This window comes from Anopheles arabiensis, chromosome 3 (assembly GCF_016920715.1).
Source record: "Anopheles arabiensis isolate DONGOLA chromosome 3, AaraD3, whole genome shotgun sequence".
In the NCBI taxonomy this organism is placed as follows: domain Eukaryota; kingdom Metazoa; phylum Arthropoda; class Insecta; order Diptera; family Culicidae; genus Anopheles; species Anopheles arabiensis.
In genome coordinates this window covers 75638580-75660861 of record NC_053518.1, presented here as the reverse complement: position 1 = coordinate 75660861, position 22282 = coordinate 75638580, and the positions used below count along the sequence as shown (strand labels likewise).

At 43.6% G+C, this 22282-nt stretch overlaps 1 protein-coding gene across 4 annotated transcripts in view; it reads right to left on the bottom strand.

Moving 5' to 3' along the window:
- LOC120905091 (DENN domain-containing protein 5B) overlaps positions 1 to 22282 on the bottom strand; it is a 31918-nt gene that overhangs the window by 5754 nt on the left and 3882 nt on the right. For all 4 annotated transcript variants that reach the window (XM_040315787.1, XM_040315788.1, XM_040315786.1 and 1 more), the window contains exons 3-7: positions 5566 to 6091; positions 2944 to 3967; positions 2592 to 2845; positions 2274 to 2483; positions 67 to 286 (exon numbers count right to left, since the gene is read on the bottom strand). In XM_040315787.1, the coding sequence (XP_040171721.1) occupies positions 67 to 286; positions 2274 to 2483; positions 2592 to 2845; positions 2944 to 3967; positions 5566 to 6091 (2234 nt within the window). The remainder of the gene's footprint in view (positions 1 to 66; positions 287 to 2273; positions 2484 to 2591; positions 2846 to 2943; positions 3968 to 5565; positions 6092 to 22282) is intronic.

The following is a 22282-nucleotide window of genomic DNA, read 5'->3' as shown; positions in this document are numbered from 1 at the left end:
AGAGATTAAGCAAATGTTTTAGATGTGAGATTTTAATTTGAATGAGCAAAAACTGTTCCTACACACCTTCAGCAGCTTCTCCACAAACGTCCAGTTGGCCTGTGCCAGCAGTGCCGGACTGATTTCGGCCCCGGACAGGTTGGCCGAGTTGCGGTTGGACTTGTTGCCGTCGCTATCCTTCGACAGTCCAGGTACGTTGTTGGTCGCGTTGCCTCCACCATCTAACGAGATCTCCTTCACCTTCCACTTCGTGCTGCCGTTCTTCACGCGCCGCAAGCTGTTGCCTCTGCAATCAAAATGGTGGAGGAGAAAGGTTTGCATTAATCAATACCATTGTAGCAAATAGGCGTGTGTGGGTGTGTTTTTAAGAGTCCCGTGAGTTATTTTTCAGCACCAAAAACCTGAAAGATGATTGTCTGTTAGTAAAGAAGTTCATATACATACACACAAACAGAGAGTGATAGTGATGGGAAGCGGGAAAACGAGTGAACCAAACCAAACCAAAACCAAACATAAAACAAACAAAACAAAAATAAAATAATAAAAAAAGTTGTATAATACAAACCGAAAATAGAATCAAATAAAAATCCTTACCTGGCACAACATTACAAACACTTAGCTCTGTTCGGTGTGTTTGTGTGTGTTCCCGCGAACACACACAGGGAGGTCTCCAAATGGTCGCAACGCGAGTTGAGTTTCAAACTTTCTTTTTAAGCGCCAAAAAAACTAAACTTAACCATTTAAGCAATAAAAAATAAAGCGAACGCGCAGCACTGCGCGCTGAGTGTTTGTTAATAAGGGGAAAAATAAGGATTTTTATTGCATTTCGTTTCGTGTTGCTGCGGTGGTGCGCTGCTTACAGTTTGAAGTCGCCAGCTGGGACAGGACGACGAGCTGGTGATTTAGGTTCTTCCTTGTGCTGTTCCATCTACTGCACTGCTGGATGCAATCTACAAACTAATTATCATCACACGCATACGCAAAAACAGCTCATGCAAAAAACGTCACAATCATGCATCACACGCCACACGGCAAAACGCTTGCCTCAGAGAGAGAGAAACGTACGAACTAGAGTACGGGTTACAAGCTACTGGAGGAGACACACGCGACATCACAATTTGAACGGTATTTTAACGGAATCTTTTTGTTTTAACAAATAGAGTGCAAATAGAGGAAGCTTTTTTGCATGGTGACATTGTCTTTTAGTTGGTCAGTCCGAAAGTGATTCAATGCAAGTGATAATATTTTAAAGGATCAATAATTTAAGGTAATTTTGAACTATTTTTGAATTACTCTGCTCTATAAGGCACTCTCTGGAAATTCATATTTATATTTGTTAAAATTGTATCAACTATAGTTTCAAGTATAAAATAGCTATAAAATAGTGGAATACAGATTCTAGCACAAGAAGGAAACATTAAAATCGAAAACAACAGTATAACAATATAAAAGAGCTAAAAAAAAGTACAGGATTCCTCTTTCGATGTACTACTACGCGTTAAAAACAGTGTTTAAAAAAAGCTTACTTGCCTATTTCGGTAATATTAAAACTGCATTAAAACGCACTAGCTCATACGCAAACGAAGACGACGACTTACACGAAAACTATCATACATATAAAAAAAACACATATGCACATAATAAAACTTGACGAATGGGAAAAATTCCCATTCTAACGCATCTAGAGCAGCATTTTGCAACTATATCACAACAGAATTTACACATGTAGTTGGAGGAGCGTGTTTGTTTGTTTCTCTTTCCCTTTGTCCGCGGTGCCTGCTGGAAGTAGATTCGATTCTAGTTGGTGTGCACAAGGACCAGGAAGCAATAAAACCAAACCAAAGTATGTATAAACAGTACCATATTCGTAGCGTAAAGAAAAGAGCATCAACACCATTAAAACTGGGAACCAAAATACCAAAATTGACAGGATTTTTGTTCGCGATCAAGCGTGTTTGATCGTGATTGCTGGCTTAAAAATTTTGCGTTGCAAAATGCACCTTGAATTGAACAACCTTCAATGGCTTTGGCTGCCTCTGCAATATCCTTCCGCTCCAAAGCTTCAAACACACCACCACACAAGACAGAGCACCCGACCGGCCCACATTCGACAGCGACAGAAAGAAAAAAAAAAAAAAGGAAACAAACCATGCCTCAAACCAGCGCGAGCAGCGCCACTGTTTCCGCTGCGCAAGAGGAGCTTGGCATATAGGCGCACACTCATACACACAACACACAGAGCAAACGATGGTAAAGCGCGTTACTATTCGTACCTCGAGACGCACTCTTGGTTGAGGACGGATTTCTCCAGCAGCGGAAAGCTCCGGTAGTAGGGGGCCCGCTTGTCCAGGATTTCGCTCGGCGGGGCCACCTCCATGTCGACCGCCTGCAACCGCTTGTCGAGCAGCTTCTGTGTCTCGCGGGCCAGTATGCACGGTTCGTAGTTGGCGGTGCGGATCATGCTTTCGCCACCGTAGCGCTTACTGCAACGAGCAAAACAGAAGAGCACAGAAATCAATACCGATGGTCGGCGCCCCAAGGCGAACGCAAGTGAACGAATGTCACGGCCGAGCGCAATCGTCCATAGTTACCGTAAAATTTTGATCCTTGAATCAAACAGCTTCAAGCTGTACTCCATGTCACCGTTCAGGCTGTCGACCAGCGGGCAGCCGTTCAGGTCGTCGCCCCACGACAGCATGATCTTGTTGTCGATGAGTGTGGCAAACATTTGGCTCTCGAGAAAGCGGGACAGGAACGGGCGGTGGTGCTGCGGTTGGTCCGACAGGAACGACGCCTTGTCGAAGTTGTGCAGCGATTCCCGGTTCGTCAGCCATTCGTCTTTGCTCTGTCGGGGGAAGAGAAAGGGAACGCAATTAGGTTGGACCTCAAGGACACGTCGACGACGACGCCCGCAAGCGCGCCACCGAAGCGTAAAGCCTCTACCTGATTTGGAAGTATAACGAAATGCTCGTACGCGGCAAACATCTGCACGAACCGGTTGAGGAAAATTTCGCGCAACGCGTTGTTCAGTCTCAGATCTTCGTAGTACTGCTCGAGGGTGGACAGGGGCTGCTTCTGCTTCGCGCTCGGCATGACCTCGTTCGGGCCGCCGCCGCTGTCCACCTCGTCCCCGCCGCTGCGCCGCACAATGTCGACGATGCGCTGCCGTACGTCCGGGCGGGCCGGCACGGCCGTCGGCGGTAGCGGCAGGTCGGGCGAGTTCGGCCGATCCCAGTCGAGCAGGTCGTGCAGGGAATGCTTCCGGCGCACGTGCATGCCGGACGGGAGCGTACAGCTCGCCGTCATCATGTCATGGTCCTTGAGGAGATTCTTTGGGCTGAGTATGCTGGGCGGATCGAGCGAGCGGTCGCGCGGCACCGAGTACTTGTCCAGGACGGCCGTTATTTCCGAGATGAAATCGTGCCGGTACGGGAAGGAGGGCAGCTCCTCCGGCAGCTGGACCGACTTCTTGTCGATGTCCACGTAGCAGAGGTTCGCCTCGCTCCCGATCCGGAAGCTGCTGTCGCAGTCGGCGTGCAGCCCCATCACGAACGGGACGGGCGCGTCGAGGAAGTGGTGCAGCGAGGCGGGCAGGATCGGGGCGTACACGTGCGGCCACTGGAAGGGAAACAGCAGCGAGGTGATGCACTCCGCCACGATCGTGAGCTTCTGGTAGTCGGTCGACCGGAGCAGCACTTGGCTTTCCAGCAGCACGCACGTGAACAGCTGGATGACGCACTCGACGCCGAGATAGGTAAACAGTAGCCGCAGCGGAAAGTCCATGTGCGGCAGCTCGTCCTTCTGGGCCGGCCGCTGCAGGATGGTGGCGATCGGAGGTAGGTGCGGCTCTTCCGGCGGTATGTATATTCGTATCGATTTGCCCGGCGGCGGCGTCGACACCTCGTACAGGATGTTGTACACGTAGCTTTCCAGGCTCAGCCGGGATCCGGGATGTCGCGGAAGACAGCTGGAAAAGGAAAAGAACAGGGAGAGAGTAAGTGTTATTGATAGCCTTCTATCTATATTTATGCATTCGTTTGTGTGTGGCGAGTCAATAAGCTACTATTAAATAATTACTATCAAAAACTACAAAATGAGCATAGTCTTCACACTTTAATTTCCCAATTTGGGAGCTTTTAAGAACTTGAATGGCTTATTGAGGATTTAAATTCATATAATAGTACATTTCAGTCAGTTAGCAGTGTTGCTGGTAGTAAATAGCAGTTATTTAATTGTGATACATTGTTGATTTGCGTAAGGAAACTAAAAATAACTTCAAATAGTTGTCCATTATATTTTAATTAGTTTAATTGAAAGTGTGTCTTAGGATTCTACTTAAGGGTCCATTCATAAATTACGTAACCATAGCGGGGGGAATGGGAAAATAAATTGCAGGGTAAAGATTATTATAAAAATGGTGGAATAAAGGTTTGATATAATGTTACTTAATACACAGTAAGATGCTCTAGAAACTCTAAACTGATATCACAAAGATTCAATTTTAGGTAGAAAAATGAAAATTCTTCTTCTTCTTCATTGGCACAACAACCGTTGTCGGTCAAGGCCTGCCTGTACCCACTAATAATATGAGCTTGGCTTTCAGTGACTTATTGTTATCATAGCTAGATAGTCAGTCCTACGTATGGGGCACGGTCTATTCGGGATTTGAATCCATGACGGGCATGTTGTTCAGTCGTACGAGTTGACGTCTGTTTCACCAGACCGACCCAATGATAATTATCTGTTCAAATTTTAATGTACTTTTATTTTTGAAAATTAGCGTAACCAATCCTCAATGTAGATTGCAAATGAAAATGATTTTGGTTGAAAAAAATCTTCTCGATCCCTACTATACTCCACCGTTTTAAGAATTTTATTATGCTATATCTTGTTTTAATTTATTTCATAGAAGCCTGAGAAGAGTAGTGCCTTTTTCTTGCTCGTGGAAACTCCATTATGACCTCAAATAGGTGTAGCTTAAATTGTTTGAATTCTAATCACGATGGGAATAAAATTCTCAAAAATCCGATCATGATGGGATCAACGAGAATCAGAAATACTTCAAAATAGAACGAAGTATTATAATATCCTATTTTAATAGCTTAATCTACAGCATTATAGCAGTAAAAACACCAATTCTGAGCAGTAAAGATTTTTTTTTACATTAGAGGAAATGAGATTTACCAGTCCTATGTTAGCGTTACGTAATTTATGGATAACGACTAAGTAGAATTTCGTCGACTCTAGGGAACGTGTTGATACGCGGAACAGCATTTAAACGCTTTATTTTCGACTCTACTATTTGCCTAACGCCAAGCTGATAACAAGTTCAGTGTTCTGTTTTACAAAGTTTGATCAGTGAGTAATAACAACACATTGTTTCTTCAATAACTAGAATTTGACCACGTCATAGATGTGAGCTCTCGATGTGCAGGAACAAATAGCCGGGGCGCACCTCGATACCGGCGGTACACAAATAGCCCAACTACCCACCCTACCCATCCGGTTGTATTTCTGTATCGATAATATTCTTACAGCACACACACACCCCCATCACACGCTTACCGGTAGAGATTCTGCAGAAACAGCTCCGCCACGTGCGCGTACGGCACCTGGCAGACGAGCGACAGGCTCTTGGCCACGTACAGCTTATCCTTCGTGACGTCATAGTAGCTGAGCGCCGAGGCGGGCGCCTGGGCTGCTATTTTGAAATGTCTCGGCAGCGACCTGCTTACCGGGCTTTCCTTTACCCGGCGCAGCGTCCCGGGCGGTGGCTGCTGCGAGCTGGAGATTTCGGTAATGAACATCGACTGCAGCGTGTGCATGGCGCTGCAGATTTGCCGGTTGCGCACCTCCTCGTAAAACACCAGGCTGAAGCCGTAGCAGCGCTTGCCGTCCTCGCGCGTCGTCGCGAACGCGTGGAACCGGGGCTCGATGTTGTGCTTTTGCGTGCGGAAACGCAAACCCTGCGGCAGGGACAGCATGCAGATACCGTGCGCATCGAACGGGTTCCACGCGACGTGCTCCGGGTAGTGGGCGAGCGGTTTGCTCTTGTACGCACTGTCGAGCGGCGAGCAGTGCAGACTGTCACCTGGAATTGAAGTGAAAAAGAGTGAAAAATAATTAAAAACTCAGTTTAGTCGAACGAAATTAGATTGCAAAGTTATTGGTATTGGCGTAGGATCATGGAAATTGTCAGGATTTTGTAGAACAGTTTGATCGATACAAGACCGAGGATCATATTTGCATGATTCAATGATACGCACAACAGCTCTAGGCTTAAAATAATTTGCTCTCTTCGCCCTGGAATGCTCGCCTGTCTCTTGCCTGGTGTTTATAAAGCCCCGTTTGTGTCAGTTCACATCCCCGCTTTTCCGCTTCATGACCTATGATTATGTGCACGACCTACTACTGTTGTGCCAACTAGTACGACCGTCCCGTTTGGAAACGGTAGTTTGTCTTTGCTTATTCAACTGCCTTCTTTGCAATACTACCTTCTTCCCGCCCCGAGGGCGAAAGGCCATACAGAGGGCTATTGACTGAGTACGGTATACCCGCAACCCGCTACCGTACTGCGCACTGTGTGTGTTCCGCTTCTTCGGCATGAAAAGTTGTCATTCAAGGGATGCGCCAACGGACCGGAGCGTGCGTTTGAATAGGCCAAAAAGAAACGGCAGCACACGCAAGAGACACCCCCAAAGACACCCAGTGCGCACATCCTCCTCTATCAAGAGCGACACAATCGAGGAGAAAATTGCACGGAAACCGTACGTAAAGTGCCACCGGGCACCACCAGCAAGCCGCGGCAAGTTCCGCCAAAGCATATGTGTGTGTGTGTTGCGAAAACGATGAAGCGCTCGCGCGGTGAGGTGGTGGCAAAGCGATTAGAATCGCTTAGTGAACATCCCACTCATCCCGAGCGGCACCACCACATGGCATGGTACATGGCGGGGGCATATTATGTTTATGCGGCACCCCCCTGTACATCAGCGGTGGTACGCAAGGGGGCGAAGGAGCCTTATGACATGCTTCACTTGAATGAGGTCAACTGTTACACTTTGGCGTAAATGATGGCGTTGTATCACGGCGCAATGGAGAGTAATTGCGAATGGGCAATGATAGTAAGAGTTTTTCATACGTTCGCCTGGAATGTGATGAAATTCTATTGCTGTGAGCGGCTAAGAAGCGAACTCTAGTTCATACAAACATGTGTTTTATACGTATATACGTTGAAGTTAAGGAACATGAAGGTATCGGACGGTCCTTGAGTTAATAAATAAATAAATAAATAAATAATTTATAACAGCTGTTCTTGTCGAATAGGCTGTAACTCGATGAATGAACCATGTGATAAAAAAAAATTGATGGAAGACGAATCGTAAACATCAAGAACATCAACAACTATTTGGCAACAAATCACATTCAAAGGTTTGGCTTGGTGTTTGGTACATCATAAGATATAATATTGCATTCCTCAACTCTATTTACACTAAGATTACATCCTATATTGGTTGAATGTTCATCATGTTTACTTAGCTCTAATATACCAACATTCACGATGCGTTCATGGTGAAATTTGGATGTTAGCCGAAGCAAACGATTAAATCCCACAGCAAAACTTCCCACGAACAGAGTTAGCGGTAGACTCATTAAACAAAACAACTAACATTGCAGTTAATCATTGAACGTATTTAATAATATTTATATCAACAAAACTGCACTTTAATTCTCCAATAGCAAAATAACATGTTGAGTTAAATGAAACACTTTTAATTACCTTTTATTGTCATTTATCCATGGAAAATTGAAACATGAAAACATTAAGGATTAAAAAGAATACGCAAGAAGACAGTTAAATATGATTGGAGATCTTGTCTTTAACTTACAGCTTATTTTGTAATAAATTTAACCATTAACTCAAGTTTTCGTGTCAAGTTTTCCACTCTGATCATTTAAGATATGTTTAAAAAAAAAACAAAAAGTATTAGTAACAAGAAAAGACAGAGTTTACTATTTTTTTGTTCTATGCAATGTAAAAAATGACATGAACAACACACAAACAGTTCTAACCGTAGTCGATCCCAATAAACAAAAATCACAAAAAACAACCCTCTTCGCCAAAAAGCATTGCGAAACAAAATTCAAGCAGTAAACAAAAGTCAAAGCCATAGAAAACCCATAAAGTTGATAAGGAACACACTAAACCACAACAACAACAGGGAAAACACTCATTGATGCTGACATGTTAGCGTAACGAGTGCCCTACGAGCGTTATTGCACCAGGCTGACGTACACAGCTCCAACAATCAGCTGTGATTGCTTATCACCACAGCCCGTGAGGTCGAAAGAGAGCATTGGCACCACTAACAACAACGACAAGAAAAAATCAAAATAGAAAACATAACAACTTCTCCCCACCAAACGGCTGATAGGCGAAGGGCGATTGTTATTTTCCCATGAATGATTCGTGGCGAACGGGCGCAACAACAACGGTCCCAACCACGGGTAAAAGAGGAGAAACATCACCATAATAAAATTATGATCACAAGCCTCTTCTCTTCCCTGTTTGTCGGTTTGGCGAAACACCATCCACGACGTTGGCGCTTCGCATTGAACTTTCTCCCGAGTGTATCATTCCACCTTTCTACCTTCCTTCTAATCATTCTAAAAGACTCGTCGGTAGCTGTCGGAGGCGAACCCCATAAAAAACGTTCCATCCGACTCTCCAAAAATGCAACAGGTCGACTTGTATTTAGGGCCCAGAGAGCCTGATTGGTGAAGATGATGCTACCGATGATTAAATTAGCACCGGCTCATTACGGTCGGAAAACAATGCCTCACGGGGCAGGGAAAAGTGGTGGTGCGAACCTCAACACTACCGATAATGGTTTATGGTTTGGCGTGCTTTTTTCTGTTATTATGGGGGGCTCTTAATGCTTGAGGAAAGTGAAAAATAACACCCTGAACCAACCGTCGTAGTAAGTCGCTGCTTTTGGGAAGTGCCGTTTTAGTGCGCGCGTTAGTTTTCCCTTTACTTTTGTTTCCCAATCTCCCACAAAAATGTTTGTTTCTATTTGGACGTTTAATGAGGAGCAGAAGAGAGCTTGATGCTTGGTAGCAGTTGTTGTAGGAAACCCTTCCGATTTACTTCCCGTGAGCTGCGTTTAATTTAAGACCGTAAGACACACTGGAAGTTTAACAAAACAGCACCAGTCCTAGATGTACAAATACTTCCGATTTCACTTTCAAAGCTGACCACTGAAGCGTGGACTATTTTTCAATCCACCGTCACCGTGAGCGTCACCTGAGTGCTCTGGACTTCAAGCAAAGCACTATTTTTTTTCCACTACAGCAACCACTACCCTCTCCATTAGCGCACCCGCGGTGGTTATGGATGGACGCACTTCCTCCGAGGCTTTTGGATTCGAATGTACTATACGCTTAAGGCTGCGGTGGTGCGTTTCCGCAACAGCTCTCCCCTCAGCCATCAATGTTGACGTTCGAACGCCGCATTAAAACGAATGGTAATTAGTAACCGACGCACACACAGCCGCAACTTCAATGGGAAAATTGCGACTAACCAACCGTTCCCTTCGGTACTAATCGCTAGGTATTAGTGTTTGGTGTAAGTGTACGCCGGGTTTCCACACACACATAAAACCCGGCGCAGTGGTACAACAACCCCTTGCCTGGTGGTTGGAAAACCTGCCGATGCTTCCCCACACACGATTCGCCAAAGAGCGGTAGTTATCTTTTATTTGTGCATTTGTTTGGCAGGAAGTACCGCTTGCGCTAACTAAAGGGTTGGTTAATGCTTTCTAATTAATAAGGCCCAGCATTTATTACTTTCCTCTCCCCATAGGAAACCGATTCGTGATGCGGAAATCAAACGAAACCCGGTAGAACGTTTACCAATTTGCATTTAAAAACATTATTTCACAGTAAACAAAACCTACTCTAACTACAGCACAGCACATGACTCATTCACTACATGACCCCCGGTCGTCCTCATTTCTTTCTTCGTCCTATTTTTGGGTTTTCTTCCTTTTTTGAACTGATTCAGCAGGCAGGAAAATCGTGTGTTGCCTCACCTTCAAAGGCTTTATTTACTGGCTGACCTCCGCGTAGAGCGCGCGTCATGGACTAGAAATTGGTTCTTGACACGAACTCCGAATCCTTTGGAACGCGCGGCAACACACCGCAGCGCGACCGTGAGGTGGATGAACTTGCCGGTAATAGCCTTAGCCGGTAATAGCCCCCTCACGGTAACCTTGATCAATTTATTGGAGAAGAATGTGTGCGCGCTGGTGCTAGAATTTTTGTTTATTGGGCTCTAAACCAGCGAGCCAGCGTCATCGTCGAGCCCCCGTCTCGACCGTCTGGCACATTAGTTGATTAAATATTTTTGGGGATTGAGTTAATTGATAGATTGTCTGTGTACGCGAGCCGCAAAAGCGTTTAATGATAGGGCTTTATCAAAAAAATCATAAAAAAACAAGACAATAATTTGATTACCTTGTGAGTGAAGCAGAAAGGGGTTACAAAAGTTGGAGCAGAAAGTGACTTTTTATTTAATAATTATTTACTCCATTGCTTTGACACACCTTATTAGGGATCTTGAGGGTTCAATGAGTGACTCGCAAATCTCTAAATATTCTTGAATATCCAAGCGACCATAAATATATAAAGATTCACGAATCTTCAAAAATACATGAATCAATCTTGAAAGATTCATGAACTTATAATAGATCAATATGCATCTTTAAAGATCCACTAATCCATAAACTTTCATAAATCTCCATGAAATCTCATGAATCTTTAGAGATGTATGGTCTTCAAGATATTGAATTTGCATTATCCCGTGTTAAGTGGTTATCTCGCAAGGCTTAACAACCTGTACGCCTTGGGTTAACAGTCTACTCGCGTGGTACTCGCGGTACCAAGAACTCTCGAAAGCCCTGTAGTGGCTGGATTGACCACGTAGGTTGTTGCGCCAAGAAGAAGAATAAAAGTAAGCTCCAGCTTCATGATAATTTGGGGATTTATAAATCCCTCGAGATTCATGAATCCTTAGAAATCCGTGAATCTGTTAAGATTTATGAATCTTTCGAGATTTATGAATCAGAATCTTTCCAACTGAGATTCAGAGTCATTTAATCATTCCAAAAATTCACTCATGGATCTGAATCAGATTTACCCAAAACTAATACTTTGGTTCAATCACTGAAAAGATCAGGGTAAACAGTTCTTCAGATCAGATCGGATCAGGGTAATCAGGATAAATAAACAGATATGAAAATGATTAGAATGTTCCAGAACTAGAACAAAAGGCTCCTAATTTAGACGTAATACAACCTAAGTCTTACACGTAAGCTTTACATCTATTTAAAAAATGACCCACACTACTCGACTGAACGACTCTTTCGCGACATGCTCACGTCAGTCGGAAGATGTCATGAAAAGAAAACCATTTCAGTAAAATATTCTTAGTTGGTAAAATATTCTTATCTATACTGGTATAAATGACATCAACTAATTAAAAATAACTGTCGTAACTGCCAAATCACCCACCTAGCAGACAGACAGACAGAATAGCGCTTAGGAACAGTCCCAATTGGAAATTCCCCTCCTCTTTCAAAGGCCATTTGGTGAACGGCCCTCGGTACGGTAACGTACTGGTAAAATCAAACGTCATAAATCACACCAACCTAATAGCAATTTATAGTTTTGCGTTCCCAGTACTTGTGCCCAGTGCCACCGACGTTCGATATGTCGTCTCCAGTGCCTAACGATGATGTGACCAGAGAGCCAGCCAAAGATTGAAGCTGCAAGATGAGTGCAAATTTTCTTAAAATTCATCATTGAATTGAATTCAACCAAGCAAGACACACACAAAAAAGAGGCAAAAGTAAATATGTATTCACTCATCGGGCACGTCACGCACATCATTATGAATAAAGTAAAAAGCATTAAAAAGCAGTGAAGCTCACACACAGTGAGTGGGTGATGCGCAAACACAATTCAATAAATGCCAACCTCCACATACACCGTTTGGCGAAATGGAACTATCATTCTTTCCCTTATGTGTGCGCTGCTTACTTATTCGAATTCCCGATTCCGGCGAAGAAAAACCACCGACTCCCTCACTGCTTTCTCATCCCAAACGTTTCTCCATCGGTGCGCATCGGGAGCAGACAAGTGATTTTTGCCGATCCAAAAGTCGGTCACACACCAGTCACCGAGGGACGGTTGCAGAAAAATGGCCATGGGAATTGGGTGCAAAATGGATGGGTACAAATTTCCGAACGTGATGGAGAAACCGAAGAAGAGCGCGTTTTCCCACAAACGTCTGTCACGTGTTTCGTGAGTATGAGTAAGGTTTTTTTTTTAAATTTCGTTTCCCGGCAGCCTCCGCATGAATAATTGGCTAAGTTTTGGATAAATTTTGAAGACGAGAGAGAGAGAAAGAGAAAAAAGTGGACCACATTCTCTTACAACACTTGTCACGCGCATTTGATACTGCAGAGCAAAGGTGTGCGTGATTTAAACCGCTCCCGGTGTATCGAATTGCAATTGAAACCGTGCGGAAGTTCATTAGCTGCAAAACTTTCTCCTGGTGTAGGGAGACGTATCATTGCGCCATTTGCTCAATTGACATCCGAAGCTTCCTTACCGTCCACACCCCATCGTAGTACACGAGACACTCATCAAGGCTGGTGTGAACGAAATGCAATCTTTTTTTTTTTTTGAGGTTAAAATGATACACGTACGTGCTCATTATCCATATTAAGATTCCTTCTATTATGAAAAACGAGTTGCCTTAAAAATACAGCTACGATACGGTACCAAACCAGCGCCACCAGCGTGTTTTGTTGCTTTCGGTGCTAGTGATGTGCTCTCTGGAGCGCACCCACCACTCCGATCCGATTCAGTCATGGTCAGAATATAAGTCGGAGTCGTCCGTCGGAGTCGTAAGTCATTCGGAGTCCGAGTCGTCCAGAGTCGTCAGAAGTCGGTCGGAGTCGGTCCGAGTCGTCCGAAGTCGGTCGGAGTCAACCCGTGTGGTTTAATGTGCTTGTGATCAGTCATTTCATTTCGTTGTGTTTTTTTTGTCTTTCCCTTTCCGCGTGCACTTCGTATACAGGCCTTTGTTTCGAAGGCCTACTCCGAACGAATCCGAACGACTCCGGAAGACTTCGGACGACTCCGCACGATTCCGGACGACTTCGAACGATTCCGAACGACTCCGGACGACTCCGGACGACTCCGTCGACTCTGACCGATTCCAAATGACTCCAAATAATGCAGGGTGGACCTACCTTCCGGAGTAGATTCGGATTTTATCGACTTCAAATTTTTGCCAACTCTACCCATCACTATTCGGTACAGTCTTACAGGGGAAAAAAGGGGCAGACAGTTTCCAGTCCCAACGTCGATGCACACGAGAAGCACGAAAACAATAAACAATTGCAAGCACACACATCCATCGTGAAACCGTGAAAAAGTGGCGGAGATTTGATGTTTATGCTCCCTCTGCACACGGCAAAAACCCCCTGAAATGACCTTACACTGCTTTCGCAGGGGGAAGTTTATACAGCTTTAGGGAAAAGCACATCTAAAGTAAGGGCAAGAAAGCGGTGCGATATGTTGAAGCCAATCAGCGTATTTAAAAAGCGTTAACAGCGGGTTAAGGTACGACGCGGAGAACTTGTTAAAATCGCAACCATGGCGTACCATGACCCGCCGCAAAAGTACAGTTGACTGGCCGCAATCCCCCCTTTGGTACGCTCCCTGCGAAAAACACATATATGCACACACACACACACACACACAGTGACTCTTCTGTGCAGTGAGTGAAACTAATGAACATATTCAGTCCTCATCGGGGCAAACACACCTGTGTGTGTCGGTGCCAATTTACAAGACACAAGGAACTGGGCGCAAATACCAGAATACCATTGGCAAGTGCATTTAGTGCACTGCCATCCCCCCGATGCGAATGCGCAGGTGATCGTGGAAGCGCAGTGAAAGTTGCAACAGCGGTGTGAATGGTGGTGCAGACGGACGAACCCCACCACCCGCCACCCGTGAACGATGAAGGTAAAAGTGAAATCGGAACTCCGCACAGCTCGTCCGGCCAAAAGTGGAAGTGGCAGCAGCGTGTTGTGCCGAGCAGCTGCTGTTAATATTTCAAGGTCGTTACCGCAAATACTTTTCCAGGGGACAGCTAAAGTTTAGAAGAAGAAGAAGAGCTTGGAAGGTTAGAAAAACGCAGCTCACATAACGTAGCACATGGCTGGCTGGTAGGATGGCATGCGCAGAAGCCACCGGCGAAAAGGTGGACCCAGGTGTTGGCCGAAAGGATTTAAATAGCCATTGGTGAAAAATGAAAAGTGAAAACATCAAATTTAAATATACTAATTGGTTATTTTGCTTGTACGGCTCAAATCCTCCAGTAATAAAACGATTTTAATTGAGTTAATGAGAGAAACTTATTTGGTTTAAAAGTAGAATTATCAATTTTATCATTTTTTTTCATAAACCAATTTTTACTCTTCTCAACGTAATGCAATTATGGCAGAATCATCTCACCATAAATACAGGAGTTAGCGATTTTGTTTACAATATCAACTGCGAAAAACCCTCTTACTCTAGCTCTAAGCAATGTGACACTGAATCCCATATGATTTTCTCTAATTCAGCAAACGACGATTCTAATAGGAATAGTTAAAAATATAAATCGTTTAATAGGAATCGCATACAAACGATTTATGAAAGTTTTCCCACTAAATTATTAAATTAGTTTAAAAAAATTGCATGATTTTATTATTTTTCATAGATAAGTGATTTAATCACTTTGTAATTAGTTGAGTAATTTAGTTGTTAACAAAACAATTCACTTGCAGACAAAAATGGAAAACTTAAATACAACATTTAATTACCGAATCTGATTTGGAGTCGACTTTGATACGTCTTTTCATTTGCGATAGGTATGACTATCGTTCAAAGGTAATGTACAGTGCAGAGCGTAATTATACAACATAATATTTTGAGAATAAATCCAAAAAATGATGTTTTAATAGATTTTTTAAAACATATCAACGCATATCCTATTTGGTTATGCTTTTACAGTGCCATTGGCAGTTTTCTCTTCTCTACAATGGTTATTTGCGATCAAATTCAAAACAAAACTGTACTGTAGAAGCACGAGCCTCATGACAATTGTTTGTAGTGAATAGAAAGGAAAAACACAAATTTTGCTAGAGTAATTTTCTTCGGCCGATGGAAGTCAATAGAGCCACTTGAACGACAGAACAACATGTCCGCCATGGGTTCAAGCCCCGTATGGACCGTGCTCGACCGTACGTAGAACTAACTATATTCCTATGAGCAATAAAAAAAGTCGCTGATAGCCAGGTTCATTTGCTGTAAATGCAGGCATTAACCGACAATAGTTTTTGGGGAAAAAAAACAAGTTTGTCTTCTACCTATTTGAACTACGATAATATTTTATTATATTCTCTCACATTTCATGGTTTTTTTTTTTTTGCAAAACGTTGTGATTATAAAGCATTATTGTCAATTATTGTTACAGCCTTATTACCTTCAGATTAGCATTGACCTTGAGCAGCATACCAAAATTGGCGAATTAAATATCAATCACAAATGATAAGCAACTCTTGACATTCAATCACAATTAATGAATGATTGACGAAATGTATCGACCATCGCTTGCATTATGTAAACTTGATCAAAAAGAAGAGTTGCTCTTATCACTTACATCGTCATTACATAATTAATACCTTCGATAAGTAATAGCAATTATCGAATTACAAGACACGGCAAAGTATGCAACATCAATCAAATTCATCGACGCTTGAATAATTCGAACATTATTACTATACACCATTTTATTGTACCATCCAAACCCGCTTAACTGCATACAACATTCCGTCCTACCACCGTCCAACAACAGCTGCAGCCCTTTTTCTTGTACCACACAGTGGTCATTCACAGTGACGCATTCGGTCGATCGGCAAGCAAACCCGCACCAACATCTCCCATCTGCCCCAAGATTGTACCAGCTTTCTCAAACATTTCTCAACACTACACGCATTCATCAATGGTGCTGTGGCTGCTGCTGCTGGACGGATCGTAACACATCTTACATCAACGGTTTTGTGGCCCGCGAACTGAAAACTGTTCAATTTTTATGAGCACCCAACGAGCCATCCATCCAACAGTATGGGTTGGAAATGTGTGCACCAATAATATTGCCCCATACATCAAATCATGGCCATGGCAGTAGGTTATGGATGTGCAACCGACTGCTGCTGGGTCGGTGAGACCATCCCAACTTCTAGCAATGAAGATGATAGGCCGGGGGAGAGAAAGGAGGGACTGGGGTATCCTCAATTCATCCGACAGCAAAAATCCACACGCGTGCTAGTTCTAATCAGAGACGAAGTTGTTACTTAACAAGCCGCATCTTGAGAAACAAATAAACAAACGCACACAGCTCAGTGCACATTTCAAAGTAATATTATTTTGGGATTTCCACCACTGACAGGGGAAGAGTCAGTGAGGCTTCCTCCTGCGCGCCAAACAGTGAGCAGCAAACATTCTTTGGGAAGCGAAAACCCGATAAATTGCCAACGCTATGGGAAGGAGCTCGGAGGTCCTCAGGCCGGACACGGCCGACGCTGAATAATGTATGTTTTCGGACGTCACGTTTGCGTAACACATCGGGGTTCGCTCATCCGGAAGCATTTTGTGTGTGGTGCCGGTAATGTAAACACAAGCGCCAGTGATTCTGCTACTGCTAGGGCGTAGCACTACTACTTCACCTATTCTCCCTGTGGATCTCCCGGTGGAGCGATGCGTATGGTCAATGGAATTGCCCAAGGCGCATGTGGAATTTATGAGGGATCTTGGTCTTGGAGAGTTCAGCCTGTGAGCATAGGGTTGCAAAGTCGCACCAGTGAGCAAGGGTTGCTTGAACATTGCCATTTACGTCTTCCCTTTGTTGTCCCTCGGAATTGCTGCAATAAAATCTTAATGTCCCTCTCCCGTGTGTGTTACCTTTTTGTTATTGTTACGTAATAATGCAAAGTAAACAGAAGGAATAACGTTGCTGTAAAGGATAGGAAAGCAATGTATCTGAATCAATTTGTATGTTTTGACATTCAAGGTGATTTAACTCACTCGATAACTGAAAGTAATGAAAAAATAGACTAGACATTATTCAGGACCAACACGCATTGAAAAGATTGGAGACCCCTGCTCTATGCTATGGTAATGGTATTTCGATTCCAACTAGAGATGTGCGCACTGAGTATGAATGCGTGAGTGAAATATTGAAATCCTATAAGTTAATATATGGACAAAATAGGTATGAAGAGTTTATATCAATCGTTGCAATTGTAATAATTAAAACTATTTTATTGAGTCGCTTTTTCGATCCAGAAAGTGAGCCAGAGTGAGAGTGAGTGGAATTGCAAAAGTTCGTTAGAAGGATCCATGTTATGCATTATTTTTCTACCAGTCTGGTGGAATGTATGAGAGTCATTTACACACACACACACACACACAAATCACACACACACACACACACACACACACACACACACACACACACACACACACACACACACACACACACACACACACACACACACACACACACACACACAGACACACACACACACATACACACACACACACACACACACACACACACACACACACACACACACACACACACACACACACACACACACACACACACACACACACACACACACACACACACACACACACAAACACTACAACTCCAGTCATCATAACACTGAACCCAAGATTTTCTCCACAAAGATTGCACTTGATCGCACAGGAACAAAGTCACGCAAAACCACAATGGGGCTGCTCGCTCTTCTTCCGTCGAAAGAAAGGAAAGGCGGCTCTTCAAAACCCCCCAAGCACCAAACAACGGCCAGGAAAATCGATACTTGGCAACCAGCTTCCTGCGTGCAGCGTTCAGAGTCCAGTCCGTCCTTCCGGACGCGTCTGGAAGTTATTTCCCGCCCCCCGGCTAACGGGCACGGTAGCCACGGATGTCGCGCGATTGCCCGGCGCCTTTGGGTCTGCCTGCTTCGCCCACAAACGTCAGTCCGGCGTTCGCTGAATCCGGACTAACGACAGTCGACGGTTAACCATTCTTTCGCCACATCCTTGGGGGAGAGAGCCCCCAATGTCGATGATGTCTAATAAGCGTCTATTTATGGCATCGTTTTGTGCTTCTGATGAGTGGAGAGAAGATTACCTTTTTTATTTTTCATTTTTATGCTTACTTATAAATGTGCACTCATAAGCATCTGTGACGCAGTTGAACTCATTCCAATGAGGTGAATATAGCAAGCCATTCAATTCTAATGCTTCTGCCAAGCGAACGATGAATTGAGCCGATGATTGTTCGTTGCTGATTAAACATCATTACTGTCTGCAGAAAGTATAACACTATAAAACATGTCCAACGAACGAGTGGAATGGTTATCTGTCGTAGTTGCTTGCTGTTGCACGATTGTGTCACAAATAAATGTGACAGGTTCATGTCCCGTTTCGTCGCTTTATGTCTGCATTATTTGCGCCAAAATATGTCCATCAACGGCTGATGTATGATTGTGTCATTCGCTGGCTTTCCCTTAACGCCCTCAATCCTTTCGGCTACGATAATAACGACCCCGCTGGAAGGGAGCTTTCTGCTATCAATACAACCTTTATGTCACATCAGTTCAAGTGACTCATGGACCGCGGTTGTCGTGTGCCGTCGATTTCACTTTTTGGGCGAAAGCGCGATAAAACTGTTTGTTGAAAGCATTGGATTGACTTGATAGCGATTTTTTATTCGAATCAGATTGATATGATGCAGGGTTTTCCAGGGGTTCTCATAGTAGTGGTACACTTCCTTGACTAATTCTTATTGGAAGTGAACGTCATTTGTTGGAAATTGGACTCTATGGCATCCTTTTTGGACAGGGTCCTTGGGAATTCCTATTGCATTTGTCCAACTAGGGCTCTATAGCGCCCTATTACATTCGTAATTCCTATTACATTAAATTCATTTGACATAACAAAGAGTCAATAAAGTGTCCCACAGCTATGAGAACTCCTGGAAAACCCTGTAAATTGATATTTCTTGATTGTTGTTTCTATATTATAATAATTTTTTTCTAAATATTTTGTATCAATCTTCTATATTCCACCGACCAGAAAAAGATACAACACAAACACATACAGCGTACATATTTTAAATGCTGTTGCAAATGCTGCGCACGATGCTGCTCTTAAATGGCAAGTTAGTTTGTGTTTTTTGTTGGTGGTGGGAGACGGCGTGGCACAAGTGTCTGCCCGCGGTTAGCATAACTGTAAACGGTTGTGTCTTCTAATGTGTGCAAAGATGCCGCCTGCCCCGCGACTGGGGTGGCCAACGACATTCAGCCAACCGTGGCAAATGCCAACCACCGACACAGTGGCAAGCCCTACGGCGATGGCAGCTGCAACAGTAGATTTTGCGTTTGTTGACGTTGCGCTTGCTTGCAAAATGAAAATAGTAGAAAGAAGAAAAAAACGAAACATTGACAGACGGACGAGTTGTGTCTACCCTAGTACCCTTTTTTGCACCGTCTAGCCCTTTTTGTGTAAACTCTCTGTTTAGGTAGTCTCTTATCAATCAACTCTTTAAGCTTCACCTACACTGACTAGCAAGTACAGGGTGCAGAAGAACGCACTAAGGAGTGATTTAATGGAATTAATAAGAAATATTTCGTACCTAAGCAATTGATGCATCTGTGAACCAGTATTATGAAAGCAGCTTCTATTTTCTTTTATTTTATTTTATCTTTTCAGCAGTAGTAGTAGCAGACCATATCAATTCATTGATTTTCATAATTTTTTACTTACAAGCTTTTTAACTTGATTCCGCAAGCGTTGCAAGGTTTAACGCAACTGCAGTATATGACAGGACAAGCGCATCAGTTGATTTCGGAACGGCATCATGCATCATGCTGACATCCTTCGCACTTGATATTAGTGATGGGTAAAATGAATCTCAGAAGGGATTCGAATCTTCGAATCCCAATCCTGGATGGAATTCGAATCTTTGAAACGAATCTCAAACGAATCCCAATCCCAATCGATTCGCAATCCCAATCCCAGTCAGAATCTCAATCGAATTCCAATCCAATTCGAATCGCAATTCTAATCCCGATCGAATCTAAAACGAATCCCAATCCCAATCGCAATCATCTTCAAATATCAACACTGATGCTTAAAATTTATCCGTAGCCGTGTCCGTATCCGTATCCGTAGCCATTTTATGACATTTTTTCTCGAACATACTTGAACTATCACGCAAAAAGGGGGAAAACATGCGATAATTTTAACACATCTACTGTTTTATAGCTTCGTTCCGTCGATTCAAATTTTACTTACATTTGAAAAGGGGCATAAAAGTAATGGAGATATTGAGAACAGTGGAAGCGAAGTTTAATTTCTTCCCACACATAACGCATGTTTTTTTTTGTTTGAAGACTTATTGTACCCCGATGGCCTGTCGTACATCTTGCAGCTAAACCTTGCGCTGTGGCCAACGGCACTATTTCAGCATCTCTCACGAGTTCAACGAACACGACGAAAACAGACACACACACTCATACAAACCATACGGTATTATTATGTGCGGCCGTCGCAAGCAATTGAAAAATTAGCTTCAAACTTGAAGGCATCCGCGCGAGATGGGACCGACCGACAGTTAACTCCCACCATGAGCGCCATGTATGGGAGGGGACGTTGGTTGCGACGGGTGCCACATTCTTGAGGTCATTTGTCTGTTCACTTGCCCTCTCCCCCAAGCTCACACACCAGACTGTTGGTCAATAGGTGCGCCGTGTTTTCCCACCACCATTAAGGCGCTGCTGCAAGTGTCTGTATTCTTTTTTTCATTCCGTGTTTTTTTTCCTTCTATCTCAACCCATCCGTCTAAGGTGCGTTTCTTGCGCGTACGTCAGCAGAATTTGGTATGCTAAGCGCCCACTTTAGGCGACGATTTGCTCACACACATTGCAGTGTAATAGAACGGACTTGGAAATAGAGACAGACAAACAGTTGCACACAATTGCAAATGGAGTTATCAAGAAACTATTAAGTAAATCATAATTTAGTATCAAATAAAACCATTTTTTATGTTTGATTAGTTCAAAATCAAGTACAGCTCTTACATACATCACATCGAGCATGTTATTAGCTCGTTTCTGTTCCGTTTCCGATAAGAAATATTCAAAACAATAACAACCTTGCGGCACCCGGCACACCGCACGAGCAACACGTGTACCAAACCATACCGGAAGCTCGTGGGCAGTGATAGGAAAATTAGTTGTAAAAAGTTCGCTACACCACCGCAGACACCAATGCCAGTGGGACAATGTAATGAACGTTTGTGCTCTGCTACTATCACACTCGATAGCCTCGAAAACACGGGCGTCGGAGAAAAAAGCGACGCATTAGCATTTTAATGTAACCCGATGGGTCATCGTCATCGGCTTCAAATATTGCTTCAAGTACATTTGGCTTTGTGAAACTAGATCGAGCCTAACGTGTGCATCGTAAGACGAGCACAAAGGAACTGTACATTTAGCTCAATTGAGTTCGTTTGTGTGGTAAGTTTCCTGCTGCTACTTCAACTGACCAAGTGTTAACACAAAGTACGATTGACCGCTGCTGCACGTCCGAAAGGAAGTTTGTTCTTCATAGACATCTCGCATGTGCATCTCCGCTCGGACCACAACCAACACGCTATGGCTGGATCTTTACGCTTCCTGCCTGCAAACGTCTGGCGCATACGGGCGAGCAAATGGTGCTGCTACATCAATTTATATTAATTGACCACAATTGATATCGTCCGGGCAATAGTGCGTTAGGAGGGGCGCGTTACTACTAGCCAGACGACCGGTTCCCCAAAAAGAGACATAAAATAATCAAATAAAGTATAGGGAAAACCAGTCCGAAGGCTAAAATGTTCGCTGTTTGTTTCCGAATGCTCGTTTCTAGCCAGATACATTTGTCAAACGTTAGCTCAGAGCAAAAAAAAAAACAAGTAGGAAACGATGAGTTATCTTATTGTACTATTGAGGATAAGAATCAGTAGCTGTATTTTAAATTTAGCTTCTCTCAGGACAGGAATCTGAAATTTCAGCCTATCAGCTGTTTGCATTGTATATCAGTTTTC